The 25,933-nt window shown below is 46.1% G+C and overlaps 1 protein-coding gene across 1 annotated transcript in view; it reads left to right on the top strand.

The window, feature by feature from the left end:
* LOC149451647 (zona pellucida sperm-binding protein 4-like) overlaps window positions 1-22,044 on the top strand; it is a 34,630-nt gene extending 12,586 nt beyond the window's left edge. The window contains exons 2-12 of the mRNA XM_089690366.1: window positions 15,026-15,147; window positions 15,894-15,987; window positions 16,184-16,342; window positions 16,769-16,953; window positions 18,444-18,541; window positions 18,609-18,739; window positions 21,018-21,207; window positions 21,278-21,428; window positions 21,507-21,585; window positions 21,697-21,792; window positions 21,875-22,044. Coding sequence (XP_089546492.1) covers window positions 15,906-15,987; window positions 16,184-16,342; window positions 16,769-16,953; window positions 18,444-18,541; window positions 18,609-18,739; window positions 21,018-21,207; window positions 21,278-21,428; window positions 21,507-21,585; window positions 21,697-21,792; window positions 21,875-22,020 — 1,317 coding nt within the window. The 5' untranslated portion in view covers window positions 15,026-15,147; window positions 15,894-15,905 and the 3' untranslated portion in view covers window positions 22,021-22,044. The remainder of the gene's footprint in view (window positions 1-15,025; window positions 15,148-15,893; window positions 15,988-16,183; window positions 16,343-16,768; window positions 16,954-18,443; window positions 18,542-18,608; window positions 18,740-21,017; window positions 21,208-21,277; window positions 21,429-21,506; window positions 21,586-21,696; window positions 21,793-21,874) is intronic.
* Window positions 22,045-25,933: the final 3,889 nt, after the last annotated feature.

Raw genomic sequence — 25,933 nt, 5'->3', positions numbered from 1 at the left:
CTGAGTCTAACTTCCTCTTTTGACCTACAACAATGGACGCATGCTTCTACTCACTCTGATGGCAACTGCCTTGACTTTGTATTCTCCTACCTATGCACTCCTTGCAAGTTCACCAACTTTCCTTTTCCTCTCTCTGATCACTCTCTTATTAGCTTCACTTTCTCCTTTTCTTCCTCCTCTTTGTCATCCAACTACCTCACAGTAACCTCAAGAAACTTTGCCATCTTAAACCTTCTCTTCATTTTTCTGCAACAGATTGTCTCTGTGACAAATTCTCAGCCATGTTCTGCCCCAACCTGGCCTCTTCTGTCTACAACAGTTATACTGTCATCCACCATGGACATATTGGCCCCCTTACTACACACAGAATCAGGCCCCGACCGCTACAACCCTGACAAACAGACAATACCAGATGCCTCAAAAAATGTAGCGCACTCTTGAGCGTCTGTAGTCTATGACTAAGTCCCAGTATGACTTTGATCAATACAAATCTGCCCTCCAAAAACACAATTCCTGCCTCCACACTGCCAAACAGACCTATTTTATCACTCTCATTGACACCCTCTCACGCAATCCCCGTCAACTCCTTTCTACCTTTAACTCTCTACTTCGTCCTTCATTACCTCCACCCACCAACTCACTCACTGCCCAGGAGATCGCTAATCACTTCAAAAATAAGATTGATACAATTCATGAAGAGATCTCCACTGTACAGATATCTCCCTCACTCTACACTCCTTGTCCACCAGACATCTCCCTCACCCTACACTCCTTGTCCACCAGAAATCTCCATTATCCTACACTCCTTGTCCACCTGATATCTCCCTCACCCTACACTCCTTGTCCACCAGACATCTCCCTCACCCTACACTCCTTGTCCACCGAACAGCTTCCTCACCCTACACTCCTTGTCCACCAGACATCTCCCTCACCCTACACTCCTTGTCCACCAGACATCTCCCTCACTCTACTTTCCTTGTCCACCAGACATCTCCCTCACCCTACACTCCTTGTCCACCGGACATCTCCCTCACCCTATACTCCTTGTCCACTGGACAGCTTCCTCACCCTACACTCCTTGTCCACCAGACATCTCCCTCACCCTACACTCCTTGCGCACCAGAAATCTCACTCACCCTACACTCCTTGTCCACCAGACATCTCCCTCAACCTACACTCCTTGTCCACCAGACATCTCCCTCACCCTACAGTCCTTGTCCACCAGACATCTCCCTCACCCTACACTCCTTGTCCACCAGACATCTCCCTCAACCTACACTCCTTGTCCACCTGTACAATCTATACTTCCCTTGTTTAACCCAGCTACCATCTATTATCTATCTATCTATCTATCTATCTATCTATCTATCTATCTATCTATCTATCTATCTATTATCTATCTATCTATTATCTATCTATCTATCTATCTATCTATCTATCTATCTATCTATTATCTATCTATCTATTATCTATCTATCTATCTATCTATCTATCTATCTATCTATCTATCTATCTATTATCTATCTATCTATTATCTATTATCTATCTATCTATCTATCTATCTATCTATCTATCTATCTATCTATCTATCTATCTATCTATCTATCTATCTATCTATCTATCTATCTATCTATCCATCTATGAATGTACAAATGTATAAATGTGTTTTGCACTCTGGCTGTTGCCGGTAATCAGATGATGTCTTCTCAGTAATATACAGTTTTGTGGACTCAGAAGTAGCATTAAAAATCAGCCAAAATATATCAAATTTCTGACCAAACAGCAGGATGATCTTCTTTATAATGTACCCTGCAGAGCCGTGAGTTACTTTATACTTCGAGGCTCAGACCTCCCCCAGGCAGATTCAGACCACCATAAACAATTTCTTACTGATTTTTGTATACATCACGGTTTAGAAATACCTCACATATACCCTGAGACACCATAAAAATATATATATATTTGTGATATATTTAAATAAAACATATAAAATATATATATATATATATTTATATATATATATAAATAAATCCGGTGAATTAACAGACAAGTACCGTAATTGTATTTCTGGGGAGGAATATAAGTGCCTTTCATTACTATATAGGAAAATTTCACATTCATAAAAACCTATAACATACACTATACAGTATTGACAAAAGTCTTGGCCCCGCCCTCCCAATCATGTGATTCAGGTGTTCCAATCCCCTCCATGGACACAGGTGTATACAATCAAGCCCCTAGACATGCAGACGGCTTCTACAAACATTGGTGAAAGAATGGGTCGCTCTCAGGAGCTCTGTGACTCCAAGCGTGGTCCTGTGATAGGTGGCCACCTGGGCAATAAGTCCATCCGTGACATTTCCTGGCTACTAAATATTCCACGCTCAACTGTTAGTGGGTTTATAACAAAGTGGAAGCAACTGGGAACAACAGCAACTCAGCCACCAAGTGGTAGGCCACGTCACATGACAGGGCGGGGTCAGCGCATGCTGAAGCGTGTCTGCAGAGTCAATATCTAAAGACCTCCAAACTTGGTGTGGCCTTCAGATGAGCCCAACAACAGTGCGTAGAGAGCTTCATGGAATGGGTTTCCATGGCCGAGCAGCTGCATCCAAGCCTTCCATCACCAAGTGCAATGCAAAGCGTCAGATGCCAGGGTGTAAAGCACGCCACCACTGGACTCTAGAGCAGTGGAAGCGTGTTCTCTGGAGTGACCAATCACGCTTCTCTGTCTGGCAATCCAATGGACGTGTCTGAGTTTGGCGGTTGCCAAGAGAACAGTACTTGCCTGACTGCATTGTGCCAAGTGTAAAGTTTGGTGGAGGGGGGATTATGGTACGGGGTTGTTTTTCAGGGGTTGGGCTTGGCCTCCTAGTTCCAGTGAAGGGAACTCTTAAGGCGTCAGCATACCAAGACATTTTGGACAATTTTATGCTCCCAACTTTGTGGGAAGAATTTGGGGACGGTCCTTTCCTGTTCCAACATGACTGCGCATCAGTGCACAAAGCAAGGTCCATAAAGACATGGCGGAGCCAGTTTGGGGTGGAGGAACTTGACTGGCCTGCACAGAGTCCTGACCTCATCCCCATAGAACACCTTTGGGATGAATTAGAGCGGAGACTGCGAGCCAGGCCTCCTCCCCCGACATCAGTGCCTGACCTGACAAATGTGCTTCTGGAAGAATGGTCCAACCTTCCCATAGACACCCTCCTAAACCTTGTGGACGGCCTTCCCAGAAGAGTTGAAGCTGTTATAGCTGCAAAGGGCGGGGCCAACTCAATATTGGACCCTACGGACTAAGACTGGGAGGCCAATAAAGGTCATGTGCGTGGAAAGGCAGGGGTCTCAATACCTTTGAAAATATATTGTATACTGTATATGTAGCACTACCCCTTTAGGAGTTGTTGTGATTTTTTGGTTCCCCTATAGTCCTAAGAGCCAGGCAACATGCATTTTCTTCCAAATTGCACACATGAGACAGTGAACAGTCCTTGTGTGAGGGACCGCCGAGCGGCACCACTAGCACTCCACTGGTCAGGTGTGCCCAGAGCGCGGAGTCTAAGCCCCAGGGTACTTGTTCACCAGAGCCCCTGATGGTGGGGATGGACTTGTAGTACCCCGAGACCAGGTCGCCTCTACTGAGCACACCTGTCAGTGGTAGGGGTGTTCGCCAGGGGCTCCAACCAGGGAGAGCCAGATGTGAGGAGGTCGGGTGACCCCGATGGGATGGATGGATGGATGGCTGAGCAAGTGCGTAGTCAGACAGGCCGAGTCGGTAAGGTAGAGGACGGTAAGGTACAAGGGAGCAGGCAGAGAATCGTCGGGTCACACGCCAGGTCAGCAACAGGAGGTCAGATCTAATGAGGGGCATCCAGGGAGAGAGGTCAGGCAAGCAAGGGTCTGGGCAGGAGAAATCAGCAGGTCAATAAACAATCCGGGTCAATAAACTTACTAGGCACAGGTACAGGATCACAGGAAGCAGATAAGACCAGAAGGCAAAGAAATGACAGCTCAGGGACCTTTAAATATCCTGCCCTGCGCTGCCATTGGTGCCCAGCGGGCGGCCGCGGCTTCTACTGCGCATGCGCGAACTCGAACGCCGCGGCCGGCCCGGACCTAGTGCGCCTGCGCCGGGACCATCGCGGCAGGGATCGAGGAGATCCCTGACACCTTGAGCTTATTTTTTAGGTTTTATTGCAGGGTATTAAACTTGACTGAGGTTGAGGGGTGTATGGGATGCCCAAGGAAACTGAAACTGAGGACAAGCTCCTTAGCAACTATGTACAAGTGTCTATAAAGCAGATTCTACAGAGAGATTTCCAGCCTCTCCTGGTGTTTCACCCCAGACCCCAGATGAATCCTCTTCTCATCTAGCTGAACTGAGGGAATACTTGAGAAAGGAGTCCCAGAATCTGTTGCTTTAAATGCACAGTCCCAGATGGGGGCTAGTCAGGTTTCCCACCAGAATGCCCTCTCCTCTTATCTGGCCCAAAGGGGTGTAGGATGACTCACTTTTCCTCACCTGCAGGCTGGTTGGGTTGGTAGCTGCCTTCAGGCCTTCTGCTGGGCTGGCTCCTTCCCTGGCTCTACAGCTGGTCCTCCCTCTGGGGACTGGTAAGGTCCAGCGATCCTCCTTTCCAGATTCTGCCTGGAGGTAGGCCCCTTCCTCCTGGGCCCCCTCCCAGGTTCCTGCATCCCAGTCTCTCACTTCATCTTCCACTTTCCGAACGCTTCTTTTGCTGAGCAGGCTCACTTACAATCAAGGGCTGCCCTGGCCCCATGCCAACCCTCCTGCTTGGGGATTGGCCAAAGTCCCTTAAGTGTGCAGGCCAGCCCCTCCTCACCCCCACCCACTGAGTTCTAGAGACTTCTCCAAATCTCTAGATCAGGGGAAGGTATCAAGGAACTGACCTGCAGAGCCCTCAGCCCTGACCTCTGATAACCCAGCTGACTCTTGCCCTGGCTGCTACTCTTGAAATTCGAATTTCGGAAGATGGCTATATTAACACTAATACACAGTCTTTGAAGGAAATCAGCAATAGTCAGCAATATGCTTATTTTTCTAATAGGAATTTGCAGCGTTTTCTGTGTGAATTCCGCACCACATCAGAATAGCACCCCGTTCATGCAAACTGCTGCGGGTGTGTATGTTAACACCCCGAAAGCGGTCCGCAAAACGCGGTGCAATGTGCAGAATCGGATCGCATAGGTGTGAATACCCGTGCAAACCGATTCTAGTGCAGAACAAAAAAGGGTCCTGCACCTTTTTGGTGCGGGTGCAGTACGATTAGAGCCATACAAAATGTACGGCTCCGATCGCACCGCAAATCGCATGTGATGTGCACAGGAATGAATTCCTGTGCGAATCACATGCGATGTACCGCACCGCATATATGTGAACCCGTGCTTAGTTTTCGAATTCGTTTTGAATTTGGGTCAATTGTTATTTCAGAAGAAATTTTGTTTCATTACATTGGATTCATTTAAATGTCTTACTATAATATTTGGAAATTCATATACATCCGAATAATGAAAATTCGGAACAGCACATGTCTAGCCCCCCACTGGGATATTTCTGATAAACAAAAATATACCCCAACACATCACATCGACATACAAGCTGAAGTCACCTGACAATACACAGTTAATCACATTTAGTGGACAGTTTGCAGTAGTCACATGTGAAAGCATATGCCGTACCTTTAGCAGCCATCTCCCTGATGCCCTCTACCTGGGGTCATTAGTACTCACCAAACTGGGCTCTCTGTAGATACCTCCTCCATAGGTACACCTCTCTGGGGACCCTCTAAGGAAGTAGCCTCTCCCAAGGAACTCTTGGACTGATCTAAAAAGCCTTTAGCAATCCGCCCTAGCCCCCACTTGTATAAGGAACGAAAGACTACAGCCAGGTCTTCCTGAGTACAGGTCTACTCCTCTCAGCTCCCCCCCTGCCCTGCCCTGCCCAGGGCCTACATATGCTGGTTAAATCTACATAGGTGTGGGGTGTTTAGCTCCAAGGCCCCAAGTGTCTGTGCTCCTCCCTGCCTGAATTATATATGTGTAGTACCCTCCTATTTTAGCCAGGGGGAGCCAGACGCCAGTGGTTAGACAGGGGCTGAGCAGCAGCCCAGGTGAAATAGCCAGAGAGGGGTCAAATTGTGGTGAGGGACGAGGCTCTGTAGGCTGGCCCCTCTGGAATTTCCCCCTGCTCTAGGGCTTTTGGAGGAAGGTCTTAGAGGCAGTGGGTGGATCTGAGGAGTGACTAGCTGCACTCTTGAGGGGTCCTAGCCAATCCCCAACAGGAGGCTGGCAAGGGGCTGGACACCCTTAAAAGTGTTGGAGCCTGCTCAGTGGCAGGAGAGTTGCAGGGAGAGTTCGGGTGGAAGATGTGAGGCTGAAGGAAGGAGGCTGTGAGGAGGCCCAGTGGGAAGGGGCCTACCTACAGGCCTGGAGCTGGAATGGAGGAAAGATCAGAGCTCACCGGCCCTCCTGAGAGAGGACCACCTGTATGGCAGGGAAGGAGCAGCCCAGCTAATAGGCCTGGTAGCAGCCACCAATTCACAAGTGGTACAGGAGCAGATCTGAGCGAGTACACCTGCACCCCCTGGGTGGATAGGGGAAGGAGCACTCTGGTGGAAAACCAGATTAGCCATCTGCCAGTGACTGTTCAACTCTTAAGATGACAGGAACCAGATCCCCTTTTCAGGGATATCTCCAGATTGCTGACTGATGAGGAGAAGTCCATCTAAGGTCTTGGGTGGTACAGTGAGGAGACCCTGGCTAGCTCTCCATCAAAAACTGTGCTGCAGAGGAGGCTTCTATATAGTTTCAGGAAGTTGTCCTCAGTCATTGGTACCCTTGGGCATCCCGTACACCCCTAACCCCATCCCAGTTCAAATCTCCTAAATAAAACAACAAAACCAAAGCCCGAGAACTGATTTCTGACTCTGGATGCAAGCTTTTATGAAGATGTGTGATGCCTGGTTGGGCAGGACTATAGGGGGACCCAAATCTTCTAGCGACTCCTAAGGAGGTAGTGCTACATATGGGTGCTGACTCATACCTGACGTCACTGCAAGAGGGGCTACCCAGGAGGAGCGCTATCTGGTTTGCTGCAGCTTCTAATGCACATTATGAGAAGCTCACAGTGTGCAGTGACATCAGAGGAAGCCGCTTCAGTCCAGGAGAGGAGCCGATACACCTGTGAAAGACTGAAGGGGAGGAGCCGATACACCTGTGAAAGACTGAAGGGGAGGAGCCGGTACACCTGTGTAAAACTGAAGGGGAGGAGTTAATACAACTGTGCAAGACTGAAGAGGAGGAGCTGGTACACCTGTGAAAGACTGAAGGGGAGGAGCTAATACAACTGTGCAAGACTGAAGGGGAGGAGTGGGTACACCTGTGCAAGACTAAAGGGGAGGAGCCGGTACACCTGTGTAAGACTGAAGGGGAGGAGCTAATAACACTGTGCAAGACTGAAGAGGAGGATCTGGTACACCTGTGCAAGACTAGAGGGGAGGAGCAAATACAACTGTGCAAGACTAAAGGGGAGGAGCTGGTACACCTGTGCAAGACTGGAGGGGAGGAGCTAATACACCTGTGCAAGACTGAAGGGGAGAAGCCGGTACACCTGTGCAAGACTGAAGGGGAGGAGCCGGTACACCTATGCAAGACTGAAGGGGAGGAGCCGATACACCTGTGCAAAACTGAAGAGGAGGAGCCAGTACACCTGTGCAAGACTGAAGGGGAGGAGGCGGCACACTTGTGCAAGACTTAAAGGGAGGAGCTGGTACACCTGTGCAAGACTAGAGAGGAGGATCTGGTACACCTTTGCAAGACTGGAGGGGAGGAGCTAATACAACTGTGCAAGACTAAAGGGGAGGAGTTGTACACCTGTGCAAGACTGAAGGGGAGGATCTGGTACACCTGTGCAAGACTGAAGGGGAGGAGCTGGTACACCTGTGCAAGACTGAAGGGGAGGAGCTGGTGCACCTGTGCAAGACTGAAGGGGAGGGGCCAGTACACCTGTGCAAGACTGAAAGGGAGGAGCTGCTACACCTGTGCAAGACTGAAGGGGAGGAGCCGGTACACCTGTGCAAGACTGAAGGGGAGGAGCTAATAACACTGTGCAAGACTGAAGAGGAGGAGCTGGTACACCTGTGCAAGACTGAAGGGGAGGCTGGAGGTCAGATTTAAACATAAAGATGATAATAAATAAACACTGACGAGGAGATATTATAGATAAATGATTAAACAATCCTGTTTGGTCCTCTGTGGTCAATAAATAGATAAATGGCCATTTTTGGGAATAATAATTGTCCTTGTATGTCTCGGAATGAACTCTGCGGTGGTCTGCCGTGGAATCCCGCCATCTTTGATGTTTGTACGATGGAAATGAGAAAAAAACATCGATGTTTATATACAACTTATGACTTCAAAAAAATAATAATGCCGGCTCCATATTAGAGATCTGGAAGGAATCTCCGGATTGTCCAACTTGTACACAAGGAGGACGCTCAGAACAGAGGATTTGTCTGTAGAACAAACAACGGCGGTCTGCAAATCCAGGGAACAGACCCAGTGATTAATACAATCAAGAAAGAGAAAAGAATAAACAGAAAACACATTGAGAGGATACAATCCGCCACCCTCACTCTTCATCCCCGAGGAAAATCAGACAAATCTGAGCCGAGTCAGGAAACACCAAACGTACCGTGCCGAGAAAATGAGGAAATATGGAGGATCAGTCATTGGTGGCTTCTGGGGTGTCTATTCTTGTGAATGGATAGGCTGCATTCTCAGTGATGTCACCGCTCTCTAGTGAATGGATAGGCTGCATTCTCGGTGATGTCACCGCTCTCTAGTGAATGGATAGGCTGCGTTCTCAGTGATGTCATCGCTCTCTAGTGAATGGATAGGCTGCATTCTCAGTGATGTCACCGCTCTCTAGTGAATGGATAGGCTGCATTCTCGGCGATGTCACCGCTCTCTAGTGAATGGATAGGCTGCATTCTCAGTGACGTCATCACTCTCTAGTGAGTGGATAGCCTGCATTCTCAGTGATGTCACCGCTCTCTAGTGAATGGATAGGCTGCGCTCTCAGTGATGTCACCGCTTTCTAGTGAATGGATAGGCTGCATTCTCAGTGACGTCATCACTCTCTAGTGAATGGATAGGCTGCATTCTCAGTGATGTCACCGCTCTCTAGTGAATGGATAGGCTGCATTCTCGGTGATGTCACCGCTTTCTAGTGAATGGATAGGCTTTATTCTCAGTGACGTCATCACTCTCTAGTGAATGGATAGGCTGCATTCTCAGTGATGTCACCGCTCTCTAGTGAATGGATAGGCTGCATTCTCGGTGATGTCACCGCTTTCTAGTGAATGGATAGGCTGCATTCTCAGTGATGTCATCGCTCTCTAGTGAATGGATAGGCTGCATTCTCAGTGATGTCACCGCTCTCTAGTGAATGGATAGGCTTTATTCTCGGCGATGTCACCGCTCTCTAGTGAATGGATAGGCTGCATTCTCAGCGACGTCACCGCTCTCTAGTGAATGGATAGGCTGCATTCTCGGCGATGTCACCGCTCTCTAGTGAATGGATAGGCTGCATTCTCGGCGATGTCACCGCTCTCTAGTGAATGGATAGGCTGCATTCTCGGCGATGTCACCGCTCTCTAGTGAATGGATAGGCTGCGTTCTCGGTGATGTCACCGCTCTCTAGTGAATGGATAGGCTGCATTCTCAGTGATGTCACCGCTCTCCAGTGAATGGATAGGCTGCATTCTCAGTGATGTCACCGCTCTCTAGTGAATGGATAGGCTGCATTCTCAGTGATGTCACCGCTCTCCAGTGAATGGATAGGCTGCATTCTCAGTGATGTCACCGCTCTCCAGTGAATGGATAGGCTGCATTCTCAGTGATGTCACCGCTCTCTAGTGAATGGATAGGCTGCATTCTTAGCGATGTCACCGCTCTCTAGTGAACGGATAGGCTGTGCTCTCAGTGATGTCACCGCTCTCTAGTGAACGGATAGGCTGCATTCTCAGTGATGTCACCGGTCATGTGGTGTGTCATTTTCTTAATTTGTGACCTCACTTCCTTCATTATTTGTTTGTTCATTAAATCATTTACCATTATCAGTTGTATTATTATTTATTTAGATTTTTTTATTTCATTCATTTGTATTTTTTTTTATTCGTGGAATTGTTTTTCTTGTACCCTCCAATCACATGCAGACGTGATGCGTTGCGGTAGGATGTGCTGTATAGACTTATTACAGCAACGCATTGCGCTTCGTTTTATTGCCGAACAAACCAAAGCAGCACAGGTGTGAACAGCACCAGTTGACGGAATTTCCTTTGCTACTGTTTTGTGGTTGAGTTAGGCAACACGGCCCAAAGCACCCCAATGGATCTGCTGTGAACCAACCCTTTAAGCTGGCTTTTGTGGAAATGCATTATAATGCACGCAACTGCCTATAAACTGTAAAATGCATTCAGAAATGCATACAATTTATACAAGCAAGCATCAAGAGCACCATCCATAGCACTATAAGGGGTCGTTCACGCAAGCTTTGGTCTCGGAAGGGTTTAAAACAGACCGTGATAAGGTGATACAAAATCTCCTCGCCGCCTGTCAAATGCTCTCTGAAGAGCGATTCAAATCTAGATCGCTCTTCAGAGAGCATTTGACAGGCGGTGAGGGGGTTTGTATCACCTTCTCATTGGATACAAATGGAGAAACAGAAAAAGGGCGCACCGACCTAGTGCATTATCGTTTAAAATAATTTATTAAAGAAACAAAAATAGGTATCATACTCACAACGGACATAATAACACAGGCATGTCAAACTGAACAAGATGTATGATCCAAACAACATCTGAGTCCATACGATGGAACCCTGGATGACCAACTGGCTAACGCGTTTCGAGGACACAACCTCTTCCTCAGAGCCAACTCACTGTCTGTTTTAAACCCTTGATTGTTGCACTAGCACACCGCAACCACATACAGTTGCTTGCTGAGCAGCCCAATTCATTTGAATGGGTTTAGTTTGGTGGCCGTAGCGCCAGGGGGGTATAATTCCTGCCGCGAAGCAAAGCATTGTGGCTGCAGCATGTTTGCAGTCCTGGCTGCTGCCTAGGGGGAAGGCATGTCTCAGCTGCAGGGCTTTACCACCCCCCAGCCACTACTGTGAATGAGCCCTACGACCAGGGGCGGACTGACAACTCATGGGGCCCCCGGGCAAGAGGGGATCATGGGGCCCCTGTGTCCTTGCCCAAACTCAAAAAAGCCTATGAAAAAGGTACCAGGGGCATCTCATGGGGCCCCCTACTGACCCCGGGCCCTCAGGCAGTGCCCGAGTTTCCAAATGGTCAGTCCGCCCCTGCCTACGACTAGGATTGCCACCTCATCCCTTTAAACCCGAATACATATTATTTACACAGGTTCTGAGGCTAATTCACCCCCCGGTTCACAACTATGCGGCCATGCGGGCCGCGTTTTGCATGGGCATGAGAGCCCATTCATTTGCCTGTGACACGCAGGGAAGAAGTCCCGGCACTTCTTTGGAAAACGCAGCCGAGGTTCCCAGTACAGTTGCATTTTCCAGTGCGGGCGGCGTGCCTTTAGAAGTAATGGCACTTGCCCGCGGGTCTGCATTCCTCTGTGCGGGTGGTGCGGCTGCACGGATTTTCATGCAGATCCGCAGCGGCACCACCCGCGCAGATGTGAACCGAGGGTTAATGAACATAAGTGAGTTTAATGACCACCTTAATCAGCCAAAAAGCCTGTTTAATTAATATGTGTTCAGGTTTAAGGCTCGGTTCACGTCTGTGCAGTTTGCGTTTGATCCGTTTCTGCAGTGCGTTTTGTGTTGAGTTTTCGCACATGCATTTTTGCCGCATTTTTCTTCTTTTTTTTCTTGTTGCTAGGCAACGCATAAAAAAAACACAGCAAAAACGCATAAAAAATGTACTACCTGTTTTTCTGCAGCGTTTCCATTGAAGTCTATAGAACCAAAAACGCAACGTTTTGCGTTCAAAAGAGTCCCCGACCCTTTCCAATAAAAGCACCAGGGTGAAATCGCGAAGATGTGAACCTGTCCCATAGGAAATCATGTTAAATGGACTGTAGTGCGTTTCTGCAAAAACTAAAAACGCTGCTGAAAACGATCTGGGGTAAATGGAGGAGCTGGCAACCCTAAGGGCTCGTTCACACTTGGCTGTTTTACCAACGCTTGCCAAACGCCCCTATAGCGTTTGGCAAGCGTTGGTCCAGCGTTTGCGGAGCGTTTTTTAACACTCCGCAAACGCCACATGCGCGGTTCAGCGGCGGTTGCTAGGCGTTTGCCGAGCGTTAAAAACGCCCCACAAACGCCTATAATGCAGTTTGAATGATGTTACTGCTCCGCAAACGGCCTGCAACCGCGTCGCAACGAGCGGCACCATAGACTAGAATACGAGGCTTCAATGCCTCCTGACTCAACCAGAGGCGTCCGTTTTGCCGCAACGCAATGCAAACGCTCCTGTTAGAATTGGCAGAGGCGTTTGGGAAGCGGTAAAAACGCTTCCCAAACGCCTCTCTGCCGTCTGCACACAACACTAGTGTGAACGTAGCCTAACTAGGACAGATTATAAAACCCAGCCGCTGATGGCCCTGTGGCTTTTACTTTTGTTGCTTGCTACTTAATGCCAAAAACATATGTGACCCCTCAGAACCCCTAAAACTTGGGGCTTGACATTGAAAACGTGAAGCTGCAACAAAAATGTGGCCCTTGGATGAGGTTATTGGCTGCTATGGGCAGTAGCCCAGTCTTTCTCTCCTTACTTGCTCCAGTTTTCATAAATCAGCGCCCAATTCTGCACATTCATGAAACATATAAAATAAAAAGCACAAGAAAACATTTTTAAAAAAGGAAAAAGCACAAAGCAGTAATCAGTCATGTTCCTAATCAGTCCAGAGCATGAACCTTGAATTGGTTTGATGAAACCCCCAATCGATAGTTCTGGGCCACCTTTGCAAATATTGGGATCACCTGTGTGCATACCAATCCCTGTCCAATCAACTGGAAGCCCGGCCCTCTCTCCAGGGTATAAATCTCCGGTCAGGGCTGAGGGTCAGTATTGCAATTGATCATCCAAGATGGGTTCTTCTAGAGAAGGATTGAGCTTAGCCCTGCTTCTTTGCTGCCTCAGTTTGTCCTGGCCACTTTCTGGTGCCAGAGGACACTTTGATGGCTCTTCTAGTCTCCACTGTTCTCTGGATAAAATTGAATTGTCCTTTTCTATGCCTGTTGAAGGGGTGGCCTTTTCCATCAGAGTTTTGGGTAAGTCTTGTTTAAAAACTGCTTTAATTTGTAAATTCTTGGGGGGTGAAGGGTGGACATGGCTGAAAGTAGGGGTGGTTATACTATTTGGCTGGTAGCTATGGGGGTAGCATGGTGGATGGGGGTAGCATGGTGGATGGGGGTAGCATGGTGGATGGGGGTAGCATGGTGGATGGGGGTAGCATGGTGGATGGGGGTAGCATGGTGGATGGGGGTAGCATGGTGGATGGGGGTAGCATGGTGGATGGGGGTAGCATGGTGGATGGGGGTAGCATGGTGGATGGGGGTAGCATGGTGGATGGGGGTAGCATGGTGGATGGGGGTAGCATGGTGGATGGGGGTAGCATGGTGGATGGGGGTAGCATGGTGGATGGGGGTAGCATGGTGGATGGGGGTAGCATGGTGGATGGGGGTAGCATGGTGGATGGGGGTAGCATATCTCCAATAAGGATCCGTGGGGCTGACTTACTAAAAGTGGAGAGTGCAAAATCTGGTGCAGCTCTCCATAGAAACCATTGGCTTCCAAGTTTTGTCACAGCTTGATAAGATGATTGGTTGCCATGCACAGCTGTAGCAGTTTCTGAGTGCTCCAGTTTTCTACATGGAGGGGTAGACTTCACAATTGCCTTAAGGTAATGCCGAGCAGGATATCAATCCTATACAAATGTATTAATTGCAAATTCTCTACCATGTAGTCCTGAATCAATTGAACCCTGACAAGTTTTGAGGGACTGTCTAGTCTCAACTCCAGTTGGAAGATGTCTGCAGAACTGGTGGCTGGATTCTAGATGTAGGGGGTTACAAATCTAGATTAGACTGCAAAGTGAGGGGCAGGTTAATTTGTCTAACTTGGCTTTGACATTCCCCCCTCCCCCCATGGCATTTCAAAGGCATGATGGTTGAAGCTTTGGAGAGGAACTATTAGAAGCAGGAGCTGTGCCGTCAGTCAGATCTGTTCATGCCAGCAGAGCATGGTGGTCATACTATATTTGTGCTACTATGGGGTTGGTGAATGGGATACTTGTTACGGCAGGACTAGACTCTTGCAGTCAAAGCTATATTGGCTGTATTTTAAAGCTGGGGTGTACACTTTAATGTTTTTAGTCTTGACAAAATTGACACCTCCCATAAGTTATGGGGCATCCTCACTCAGGAGAGGAGCCTTCTCAGCTATGTACAGTCTCATACATGCTTGAGCTAAGGGCATATGGATTCTGGGATGCCAGTAAAACCATCTGTCCTTTAAGATGGTCATAGCTAGAGGGGGGTGGTTTTTTTTTTTTTTTTTTTTTGTAATTCTCCAATTAAAACATGGAGATAGAGTTGGGGGGGGGGGGGGGTTGGTTTTTAAAATTGATGGCACTGTCAGTCTGTGCTGATAAAGGTTTGTATTAGGGTGGACTGACCATTCAGACACTGGGGCACTGCCCAGGATCAGTAGGGAGCCCCATGAGATGCCCTTGATACCTTTCATAGGCTTTTGAGTGTGGACAAGGAGACAGGAGCCCCATAATTCCCTATTGTCCGGGGGCCCCATGAGTTCAGTCTGCCCCTGGTAAAATGTTTACTAGGACTGTCTACACCTTGTGCTGTTTGAGCTGACTGGTGTAAATCTGCCTTCAAAAGTTAAGCTGGTGTTTTTTGTGACCATGTCTTAGTAGACATCTTTTAACTTTTTTTTCCATTCTTTTAAAGATTTCCAGGATGAATTTCAGATTTTTAGCAACGACTCTGCTTGCGGGCTCTGGGTAGGACAAGGACCCAATAACACAGTGGTGGTTGCTGCTGCTTATGATGGATGTTATGTAAGAGAAGAGGTAAGCTTGTCAAACCTGACATTTTGTCAATGGGCCAACTGGATTTTCCAGCTGTGGAATTGTTCCAGTAGAATCCCAAGAAACTATAACCAAACCTAATTATGTTAATGCATTCCTTAGGTGGACACAACCAACTCTTCAGACTGAGTTGCCCCAGTCTTTTTTGCACTCTGTCAGCACTTAAATGGCCATATCCCATGCTGGTGACCATTGGCACAAATGCTCACCAGCCACTTTTTAGGTACACCTTGCTAGTACTAGGTTGGACCTACTCTTGCCTTCAGAACTGACTTCCTTCTTAGATTCAACAAGGTGTTGGAAACATTCCTCAGAACTTGGTCCATTTTAACAGTTAACTGTGGCCATATCTCAAATCAGTCTGCCCGTTCTCCTGACATTTCATCCACACAACTGCCACTTGGTGGTTTTCTTTCAGACCATTCTCTATAAAACCTAGAGATGGTTGTGCATGAAAATCCCAGTAGGTCAGTGCTTTTTGAAATGCTCAGACCAGCCCATCTGGCACCAACAACCATGACATATGCAGTCACTTAAATCCCCTTTCTTCCCCATTTTCATGCTCCATTTGAATTTTAGCAAGTCCTCACCTAAAAGCAGAGTTGCTGCCATGTGATTGGCTGATTAGCAGTTTGTGTTACCAAGCAATTGAACAGGTGTAGCTATTGGAGATTATGGATCATTAGAGTTGAGAAAATTGATTGTAACGCTAACTTTGTTTTTCTTAGGATGGTGAATATATGATGGTTCTCCTTCTGGAAGAAATTGATGATGGTGTAGTTGACCAATACAAGGCTGAGAAGAGATGTCCAATCCAGAATGGTGATCAATTTAAGTTTTCTAAATGGGAATACTCATGGCATGGTCCCCTGCTAGGAGCACCATGTAGCTTGTGCTTCATTACTGGGGAGGTTTATTGGGACAGAAGGGTGAATCGCATAGCTTCTAACTTTCCTTTTTTTGCATTTCTATGCATATTTCTCGCTGAAATGCATGTTAAGCTTTAGTTTCTTGTTAGATGCTCTGGATGCCCCCAGCCGTGATGTCTGCTCTGCTGTTACTCAAGGGGACAAACTAGCCTGTGCTGGAACACCTGTAACAAGCGACGCCTGTGCAGCGATGGGATGCTGCTACTCCCCAAGTGATTCCACAAAGCCCTGTTTCTTTGGCAATAAGTGTAAGTAGGATATTGCTTTCTACACACTGATGGGTAGCAGTATCAGCCTGAACATGCCTAGGTCTAGCCTAGTGGCTGGCCGTAACCTATTTGTCAGGTATAGTTGCTAGCACCTTGGCATAGCTAAAGCACTTCAACTTGCATTTCCTAATTTAAGGGTGACTTTATGCCCAGTATAGACATGTACTTGTTTAAATTGATAAATGGGATTTACCCAAGTCTTGGCATTTTATATTGGACTTGGCCATGTTTTTCCAGGCTGACAACCCTCCAGGTGTTCAAGACTTTCTATGGTCCATCCTGTATAATTCCACTTGGAACAAATGTTGGGTGGATTAGACTATTCAACAAAATACTGCAATATCAATGACTAGGTAATTGTATGTCTAATCTACATGGTAACAACCCAACTTTTCCTTTCTGCAGTGACCACACAGTGCACATTGGATGGCAACATGGTGATTGCAGTGTCCAGTGATCTCACCATACCATCTCTACATCTGGACTCGGTCAGGGTGATTGGATTGGACTCCTGCACTGCGCTGACAGTAGAGAACACCAACTCCTTTGTCGTGTTCAGGTTCCCATTGTCCTGTAGCACAGCAAATCAGGTAGGTATTGCAGTACAGTCTGGATATACAAGTCTGACCCTCAAGCAGCTAGGACTAGACCTGCCATTAAGCCTGATCCTCATTGGTGCTAGCAAGGCTAACCTCTTGTACATGTTATGCATATGATGTCTAATGAGACATTAGGACTGATGCTTGCAGGCCACATTTTGATAAATTGGGAAACATGGCTGCAATTTTAGTCTTGGCTGAGATCTCACTTGGTGGTGAATTGGTTTACCTATTGCACAAAATGGTATTGCATCTTCAGGCTCCATGCATTCTAGCATTTAAAGTATAACCAAAGGCAAAACGTTAAGTTTTTGGATGGTAGAAAGGGATTAGAACCCCCTCAGGTTTTCATTGCAGTCTCTGCCCCATTAGGCAGAGTACCCCTCTCGTCCTGCTTTACATTTAGAGTAAAGAATCACATTGGAAGATTCCCCCTCTTGCTTTTCTGGGGACACTAGTTCTGGTGACCTGGGAGTCCCCAAGGAATTCCCTTTGCAGGGATTTCCTTTTTATGGCTATGGGACTAGAAGTAAAGGGAAGTCTCCTTTATAAAACATGTTATAACCCTACTTTACTCTATCCAAAATGGGGGAAGCTTTTTTGTTTCCCCTAGAGTTCTACAGTAATCTCAAAAGCTGGTTAGTGTTGGCATTGAGTTTTTACAGCACATAGGGGGGCCATTAAAAGTATTCAGCATTTTCTCACAAATCCCTCCCAACAGTGGTGGGGACAAGGTTGCCTAGTGTGAAGATGCAAAATGGCATTGTGTAAACATTGTCACTTAATAATTTTTTTTTTTTTAAGTCAATTCTCCCTAAAACATACTATCTTCTAGTTCAAATTTATCTCCCCTCCTAGCACCAGTCCTCTACCTTCAAATTTCCCTTTTCTAGCCCAAATCCTTCCCACCAAATCACTCTTCACATAAATCCACCCTTCAAGAATAACCCTCAATCTCCAACTGCACCCAGGGCAGCCACCCCTTGTCCTAGCCCTGCCACCCAAAAAAAGCCTCTTCCTAGAAGCTTTAACTTTTGGCCTACAGTAGTGTACATGGACATACAGATGACACTTCTCTTCTATTGGCAGGGGAGCTTAAAACTAGTGTCAGAATATTGCCACCTTGCATCTAAAGGTCATTGCAGTCCAACATACAAGAGCTAGCCAAAGATCACTACATGACTTGGTAGGGGCAGCCATTTAAATTTCATGAATGGCATGGCTGTAGATCACACTATTGACTTAATAGGTACTGAAAGTTGTACTGCACCATTAAGCCACCTGCTGTGGTTATCTAAAACATTCATAACACACTTCTGTGGGGTTCTGGTGTACAAAAGGCCACCATTTTGTAATCCAACATCTTGGTAGGTATTGAATGTGCTACTGTAAGTTGCAAGGACTTTAGGTGGGTGGCATTGCTTTTAAAGTTCCAAACCAGGATATGCAGACTGAGCTTTTGACTTTCTTTTTTCACCCAGGTGCCCAACGGTCCAATGAGCTATAAAGCTACTATTGAATCTAGAAGACAAATACAGACATGGAGGGGATCTTCTATCACTAGGGACAGTACATTGAGGTAAGATGCACAAACCTGTCGCAAATGTTGGCAAGAACCATTATCTAATACATTACTATTTCTCTAGGGTGACTGTGCAGTGCAGCTTCCTTCAAACTGGTATTGTTCCACTGCTGAACTTTACAGTGAACACTTTGCCACCACCTCTTCCTGTTAGTACATCTGGTCCTCTTGAGCTGGAGATGAGGATTGCACAAGGTGAGAATATAAATGTTCAGAATGCTAAAGGCAGGCTCATGCTTTCACTAGTGTTGGTACAGAGCACCCAGATAGCTATTACAAATCTCTAATGTACTAATTACATGACTTTGCATGGCCCTTTGGTTGTGGCCCTCTGCAGTATAAAAATGACTTTGGTTTACCTAGGTATTGTCCAGACTACCCACCCATTCACTCAGTGAGTGACTGATCCTGCAGCCACCTGGGATATCGGATGACCTATCCTCATATCCCAGGGTGCCTTACTCCATACAGCAGCTAGAGAGTACGAAGCTGGTCTTGGGTGTATGGCAGCTGTCTGAACCTGGGAGACACCTGGGCTTATCTCAGCAGTAGATGAGGACATTAAGTTCCCAAGTGTGTCTAGATGGATATGGCAGCAACAGGTATAGCAGTTGTAGGTCTGAGTCTTTTCCTGCATCATAGCCAGGCACACGTGCATGTTCACTCTTGGCTCAATTAGGTCTAAGGTGGCTTTTGATGTCTTAAAGGGTTGAACTTGGATGGGGATTAAAGAATGAGTTACTCCAATAACTTGCTGTAAAACTTGAGGACACCATTTAAAAACTACTACTGTCCCAGTGTAGTAGATGGACAGATTGGAGGTATGGTATTGAGGTTGAGCCTTCCTTTGTCAAGCGGCTTTGTCATTCCCTTTTTGAAGGGGCTGTTGACTAACAGTTGCTGTAGCATGCATACAAGGGTGATAGTCTCTAAAATATCACTGATGCCTCAGGAAAAGTTGCCTCCTACCAGTATCCTGCAGGCAGTCTCTCCCCAGTAGATCATCCAGACAACAGCCTTTAGCAGCATACGTTGGCTCCAGGCCCACCAGCCTGGGCCTCCACTTGAAAAGCTCATGGCAGCAGTGCCCAGTGGGGGCAAACCAACCCCTAGACATTTTTCCCTTTATGAATTCTGCTCATTTCAAGGTTATCTATGCTTTCTCCCAGAATCCTCTGGGCCAGGGATTTGTTGGTGCTACATTAAGGTTGCCCCCTAATTGCTTTAACATCTAATGCATATTACACAGGTTCTAAGCTTAACTTATTGCAGGTAAGGCAACAACTGGGCTGAATTACCACCTCAATCAGCCATAGAACCTGTGCAATTCATGTTTGGTTTTAAGGAATGAGGTGGCAACCTTAATCTACATTGAGCTGCTGACACCCTCCCTTGCTTGCTCTAACCACAGCTCCTCCAGGTGAAGAGTAAGCAAACTATCATGCAGCCTCTGGACCAGACCTAACTCAACCCAGCTCCACTGGTTACAGTAGCCCAAGACTAAATTTTACCTACTTAACCCAAAAAGTCAAGCTTCAATCTAAATTTACATTGGAACAATTTAATCCCTTGACTACAATAGGCTCAAACTTTTTTTCTAACTAGAAGGGTGCTACAGATGACAAGATGTATGGGGGTATGTTCTGAAACCCTGCTATGGCATTAAAGGTGGTCATACAGGATCTTAACTTATCAGTATATAACATATTGAGCAAGTGACTCTTAGGACTGAAGCTCTGCAGCCAGAAGGCAGTCTATCCTTTTGGTATTTGTGATCAGACCAGAAAAGCTAGGCTCCCTCACCAGTCTACTGACCACACAACTTGCTAACTCAATCTGTTCTCTGCCCCGTGAATTTCCTATCTGCTCATGGTCTTCCCTCAGTTTAGACTATCAAAAGCGTTCTTTCTCCCCCCCATATCAGTAGGCCATAGTTTAGGTTTTTGGACATGGTGATGGTGCTCATGGTTTGACTAGCATAGTTGAAGTACAGGGTATCTTCTCTTGGTTGCTGGATATAACATGAATGTGTGCTCCTGGGGCAAGGCTTTGCGCTGAACTTCTAGATGTATACCATATGAAGGACATGACAACAGCTTGGACATTTTATGTATTGCCTGTTCAGAATATTATGAAGTGGCATGGATCACAATTGTAAGGTAGGTAGTGCTTACATCAGCTGCTTGTTCTCCATGTGGGGAGGGCAGGCTTGTTAATATGCCAGCTTCTGGGAATTTAGTGCTAGGTGGGCCCAAGCATGACCTGACAGTTAAAACTTGTACAAATCTGGTTTTGGTATATAACTCTTATCTAAACTCTTCAATGTAAAGGAGATTACTGCAAGAATTCCTCTGGTAGTATAGGTTCCTTATGTCAGGCAAAGGTAACCTAACCCTAGCAAAAGTCCTTCAAGTGTCCCTGAACCCAGCCATTTTTCTTCAACTTGTTGCTCTACATATGTTATGTAATACAGGTCTCGACTATGCTTCATACTACACTGAGCAACAGTACCCTGTGGTCAAAGTGCTCAGAGAACCAATCTACCTGGAGGTCCGCATCACCGGCAGATCAGATCCAAACCTGGTCCTTGTCTTAAATGACTGCTGGGCCACCAACTCTGCAGATCCTTCACGTCGTCCTCAATGGCCCATCTTGTTTGACAGGTGGGTTTATAGGACAGTGGTATCAAGTCTGTCTTATTTGTGCGGACTCTAAATCTTTTCATGGTTTCAGGTGCCCCTTTAATGGAGACAACTACATGAGCCAGCTGATTCCTGTTGGAGCTCCTTCACAGGCTGTAGCTATACCAAGCTACTACCAGCGCTTTGTGGTCAGCACTTTCACATTTGTGGACTCCACCACCCAGCTTGCCCTTGGAGACCTGGTAAAGTAATGCAGCTTATCTCTTGGCATAACTTTTTTTATGCTTTGCTGTGGTTAAACTGTACAAACTTTCCCACAGGTATACTTCCACTGCAGTGCTTCTGTTTGTGTTCCATCTGCCATGGACAGCTGTGTGGCTTCTTGTGGTCCAAGGAGAAGTGAGTATTGGTGTAAACATTTTTTCATACAAATTTTAAACCCTTAAAGGGGAAACTTCTAAGCTATTGAAAAGAACATCCAAGGAATCTAAACTTGCATTCTTATCTTAGGGAGAACAGCTGAACTTCAGTCTTTGAAGAAAACAGTGACTTCCCAAGGACCTGTTGCTTTTGTTTCTGTGGATGAAGAAACTCTGAAACTGGAAGGTAACAAAACTGAGATTGGATGTGGGATTGCTTCAGTTGAGATCAAAGACTGACTTTTTTTTTTTTTTTTTTCCCCCTCCAGGTAAAAATCCTTCAGAATACTCAACATTGGACCTAGCGAGAGCACTGGTGACTGCTGGGGTTGTTGGGTCTGTGGCTGTTGCTGTTCTAGGCTTGTGGATATACTGCAGGAGGCAAACCTCTAACATTAAAATTGCAAATGTTTAAATAAACAAACATATTTTTCTAAAATTTCTCTTCTGGCTTTATTCCCTCCATGGTTTCAGAAAGACCTAAACATATCTGCTTTGTGGCTTGTAGCTGGTCAAAAATGGCTGCCACCCAAATACTAGGAACATATTCATCTACTGAAGACCCACTAAAAGGCTATGCATATTTGTCCCAGGTTCTATTCTAAGCTGAGTGCAAAGCAGCCAGGCACCACAGCTCCCAGTCTCATCACAATGACCATCAGTGAGTCTAGGGTTTCATGCTCATTAAATTTGAGGTTCAGGGTAAGACTTGGGATACTTCAAACTTTAGTTGCAAGTGTCGTCTGCTACATTTGTGCACTAGACTCTAGGGCAGCTCCCTTCTGGACCAGTAATAGGACTGCTCCTTTGCTTGGTGTGAGCAGTTACCCAAGTCAACAACTCTAAAGCAGATGTGTTAAGGGTTAAGCAGCAACACTAACCAGATTTTTCACTCTGTCTATGGTCCCTCAAATGCCAGACTATAGACCACTTTCCCTGTGAGCCTTTAGACTAGATCCTCTGAGTTGGCTCTGGCTCCACTCAGAAATGGGCCCCAGATCTCCTGGATATGGGACCTCAAAGTCCTACAGACTTGGCTAATATGCCTGGGAGGACAGCAGCCCTTCAGGCTGGGTGATCTCCTCCTAGAAGAACCCTGCTGCCCAGGCTACTAACCCCTTAATATAATCTACTAGGCATTCTTGCCCATGGCAATGTCCAGTGTACAAACCTCACTCCCTAATCTTGGGAGGGTCTCTGGCAGAGGACTGGGGTAAGCAAGGACAGGGACTTGTTCTGCCTAGCACCAAGTGCCTTCTGGCCTCAGACTTGGTAGTTTGTAGGTTTCCTATTGTGCTAGGTGGTACAGGTGGACATCTATCTTGGGACACAATTGCATCTCAATGGCAACATGTGCATCCTGACTTTTTTACTGCACCTCTAGGTTACTTCTGTCCCTGCTTGAAGGTACAGAAAACTGCCAGAAATGGCACTTAAAACCTCGTCATTTGCTGCACTAATATTGCAGAACATGGTGGTTGGCTCAGTTAATGAACTGTAAAATACACCCCTTCATCTCAACATGCCTTAAGCCTGGTACATGGTTAAGTGGTGTGGGCTGAATGTAGTGTTAGCACATTAGGTCCGTGGGGAGATTGGGGAGATTGCTCTAACGACCAGAACACACTGCTCAGCCATTGCCTGCTGGTTTTCCAGCATGCTCATTTGACTGAGGCCAGTCCTGAAATCAGCTTCTGTCCAACTCACCAACTTTTGGCCTGATTGTCTAATGCAGGCCATAGATGAGGCAAAAACTGGGATTGGGTTTTTAAAAAAAACAGTTGGCCAACATTGGTAAAAAAATCAGCTGATTTTCAGCTCATCTACAGTGAGCAAATATAATACTGTCCTTGTAGAGAGCTCTGCTACTTTACATTTAAAAGTATATCAGTTGCAACCTTGTATCCAGTTTGGATACAGATGTTTCTATTCAGATACAATGTTCCAACTGCTAAACTTTTAAATGTCAAAAGCAGAGCTCTCTACAAGGACACTCCGCTATTATGGTTCACATTTAAAAGTGTCTTCCTTCTTGCAGGTCACAGCTCGTGCATGTTCTTCCTTTTTTTTTTTTTTTTTTTTATTGGTAAATCAGCTGATTTAACATCAGTTGCTGTGAAAATTGGCCAATCAACAAAATTGGCTTTTTCCCAACATAACCAAGTGTCAATCACAAACCAGCCAACCAATTAACCCACTAACAATCCAAAAATCATCCAAATTTTTCAACCATTCTATGGCCTGCATAACAGCTGACTTCAGCCAATATTTGGCCTACGTATGGGGCTTTAGTCAAGAACTGGGTGGCTTGACTAGATGTCTTGAGAATTGAGTCCTGTGCTCAGAATATGTTATAACTGTTATATTGACAGTGAGAGGGCTATGCTGCAAGCTAGTGGCAACAATCCTAGAAAAGCCTACTGTGATGTCTCCCAATTTCCATGTGTTATATGGAAAGCTTGAGTTGGGAACAGTCACCTATCCAGTATGCAAGGGAGGACTGACCATTTGGAAACTTGGGCATTGAGATGCCCCTGGTACCTTTTTCATAGGCTTTTTTTTTTTTTTGGGCAAGTACACAGGCCCCATGATCCCCCTATTGCCCAGGGGCATCATGAGTTAGTCCACCCCTGCCAGTAAGAATGGAAGTTTGTGGGAAATGGCACTTCCTGTCAAGATTTGACAATTGCCATACCATAGAGTAACATTAATAGCTGGGTCTCACTATTAAACATTAAATCTTGTAAAACTAACAAGAGGCCCATCCAGGTATGTGCAATGTACCTGCACCATGTGTGTGACTTGGGTTCAGATTTGGAAAAACAAGCGCCCCCCCCCAAATAGCTTCATTTTGCCCCCACTTAAGGGCTTAAAGTGGTTGTGAAGTCTCAAGGTTTTATGCATTCCGTGTAGTAGGGGCAGACTGACAGCGCATAGGGCCCCTGGGCAATAGGGTATCATGGGGCCCCTGTGTCCTTACCCAAACTCAAAAAAGTCAATAAAAAAGGTACCAAGGGTATCTCATGGGGCCCCCTACTGACCCCAGGCACTCAGGCAGTGCCTGAGTTTCCAAATGGTCAGTCCACCCCTGGTAGTAGACCCCCTAACACTTACCTGTGCCCAGTGATGTTTTGATTTTGTGCTGCCCTAGGCCCCCCCAAATGTAGAGACCCTGACACTAACACCACCCTCCCCCCCCCCCCCACAAAGCCTGACAGACCTACAACACCCCAGCCCCCCACCTGAGAACCTACCACTGCCCCATACACCAAGCAGCCCACAGTCATTTTAACATAATTTTACATATATTTGTATTTTTAAAAACACACAATATATTTGAAATGTATTTTTAAACATTTTTCATATTGTAAAATGTTTCAACATGCAGTGTATATCTATTGAAATATATTTTAAAATATATTGAATACAGCCAAAATTGTAGCATTTAAAATATTTTTCCATATGGGGAAACGACTCCAGTTCTTACCAATAGCAATGGAGGATTACTATTTATTTTTTTGTCTTGCAAAAAAATAAGATACACCAGGGGTGGACTGACAATTTGGAAACTCAGGCACTGCCCAAGAGCCTGGGGTCAGTAGGGGACCCCATGAGATGCCCCTGGTACCTTTTTCAGAGGCTCTTTTGAGTTTGGGCAAGGAAACGTGCCACATGATCACCTATTGCCCGGGGGCCTCATGAGTTGTCAGTAGGCCCCTGGGATACACCCATAACGCTGGAGTCAACATTTGAAGAGTTAAGCTGCCTGTGGCTGGTGTCAAGTCGGTAGGTGTCAAAGTATTTTTTCTAAAAAGAATCCTCCTACCACTAGTGCCACATACCCTATTCACACTGTGATAAAATCAACAATTAATCCAAATAATCGGTGTATTACCACATATATACTCTATTTGTAAGTGTCCAATGTCTTATATTCCAAAAATTACAAGAAAAAATAAAAATAAAATGTTCCACTCAAAATCATTCTTTTTGTATTGTTTGAAGATCCTCACAAGTCGGCTTCCACACAGACCCTCAAAGTCAAAAGCTCAACATAGTGCATTACCATTAAAATATATAGCACTCCATATGTGTTTTATATAAGTGCAAAAACGTGAGAAAAAACAACCACAGCAACTTGTGTCACAACAGCGAGGTGTTACACTCCCTGTATTCACTACAATGGTGTCTGAATTCTCATGCTTATAGATTATATACCCTTACCAGAGAACAAATCTCAAAATCGTTGTAAGGTGCAATCTAGGGAAGTCCTCAACACTATTCAGCCTCCTTGTCTCCACTCTCCAATCTCATCCCCTCCTGGTATC

The sequence above is a fragment of the Staurois parvus genome, unplaced genomic scaffold (assembly GCF_062004578.1).
Source record: "Staurois parvus isolate SC_StPar_1 unplaced genomic scaffold, SC_StPar_1.0 ptg000529l, whole genome shotgun sequence".
In the NCBI taxonomy this organism is placed as follows: Eukaryota; Metazoa; Chordata; class Amphibia; order Anura; family Ranidae; genus Staurois; species Staurois parvus.
The sequence above is the reverse complement of the archived record's forward strand: the minus strand, read 5'-3'. Positions and strand labels throughout refer to the sequence as shown.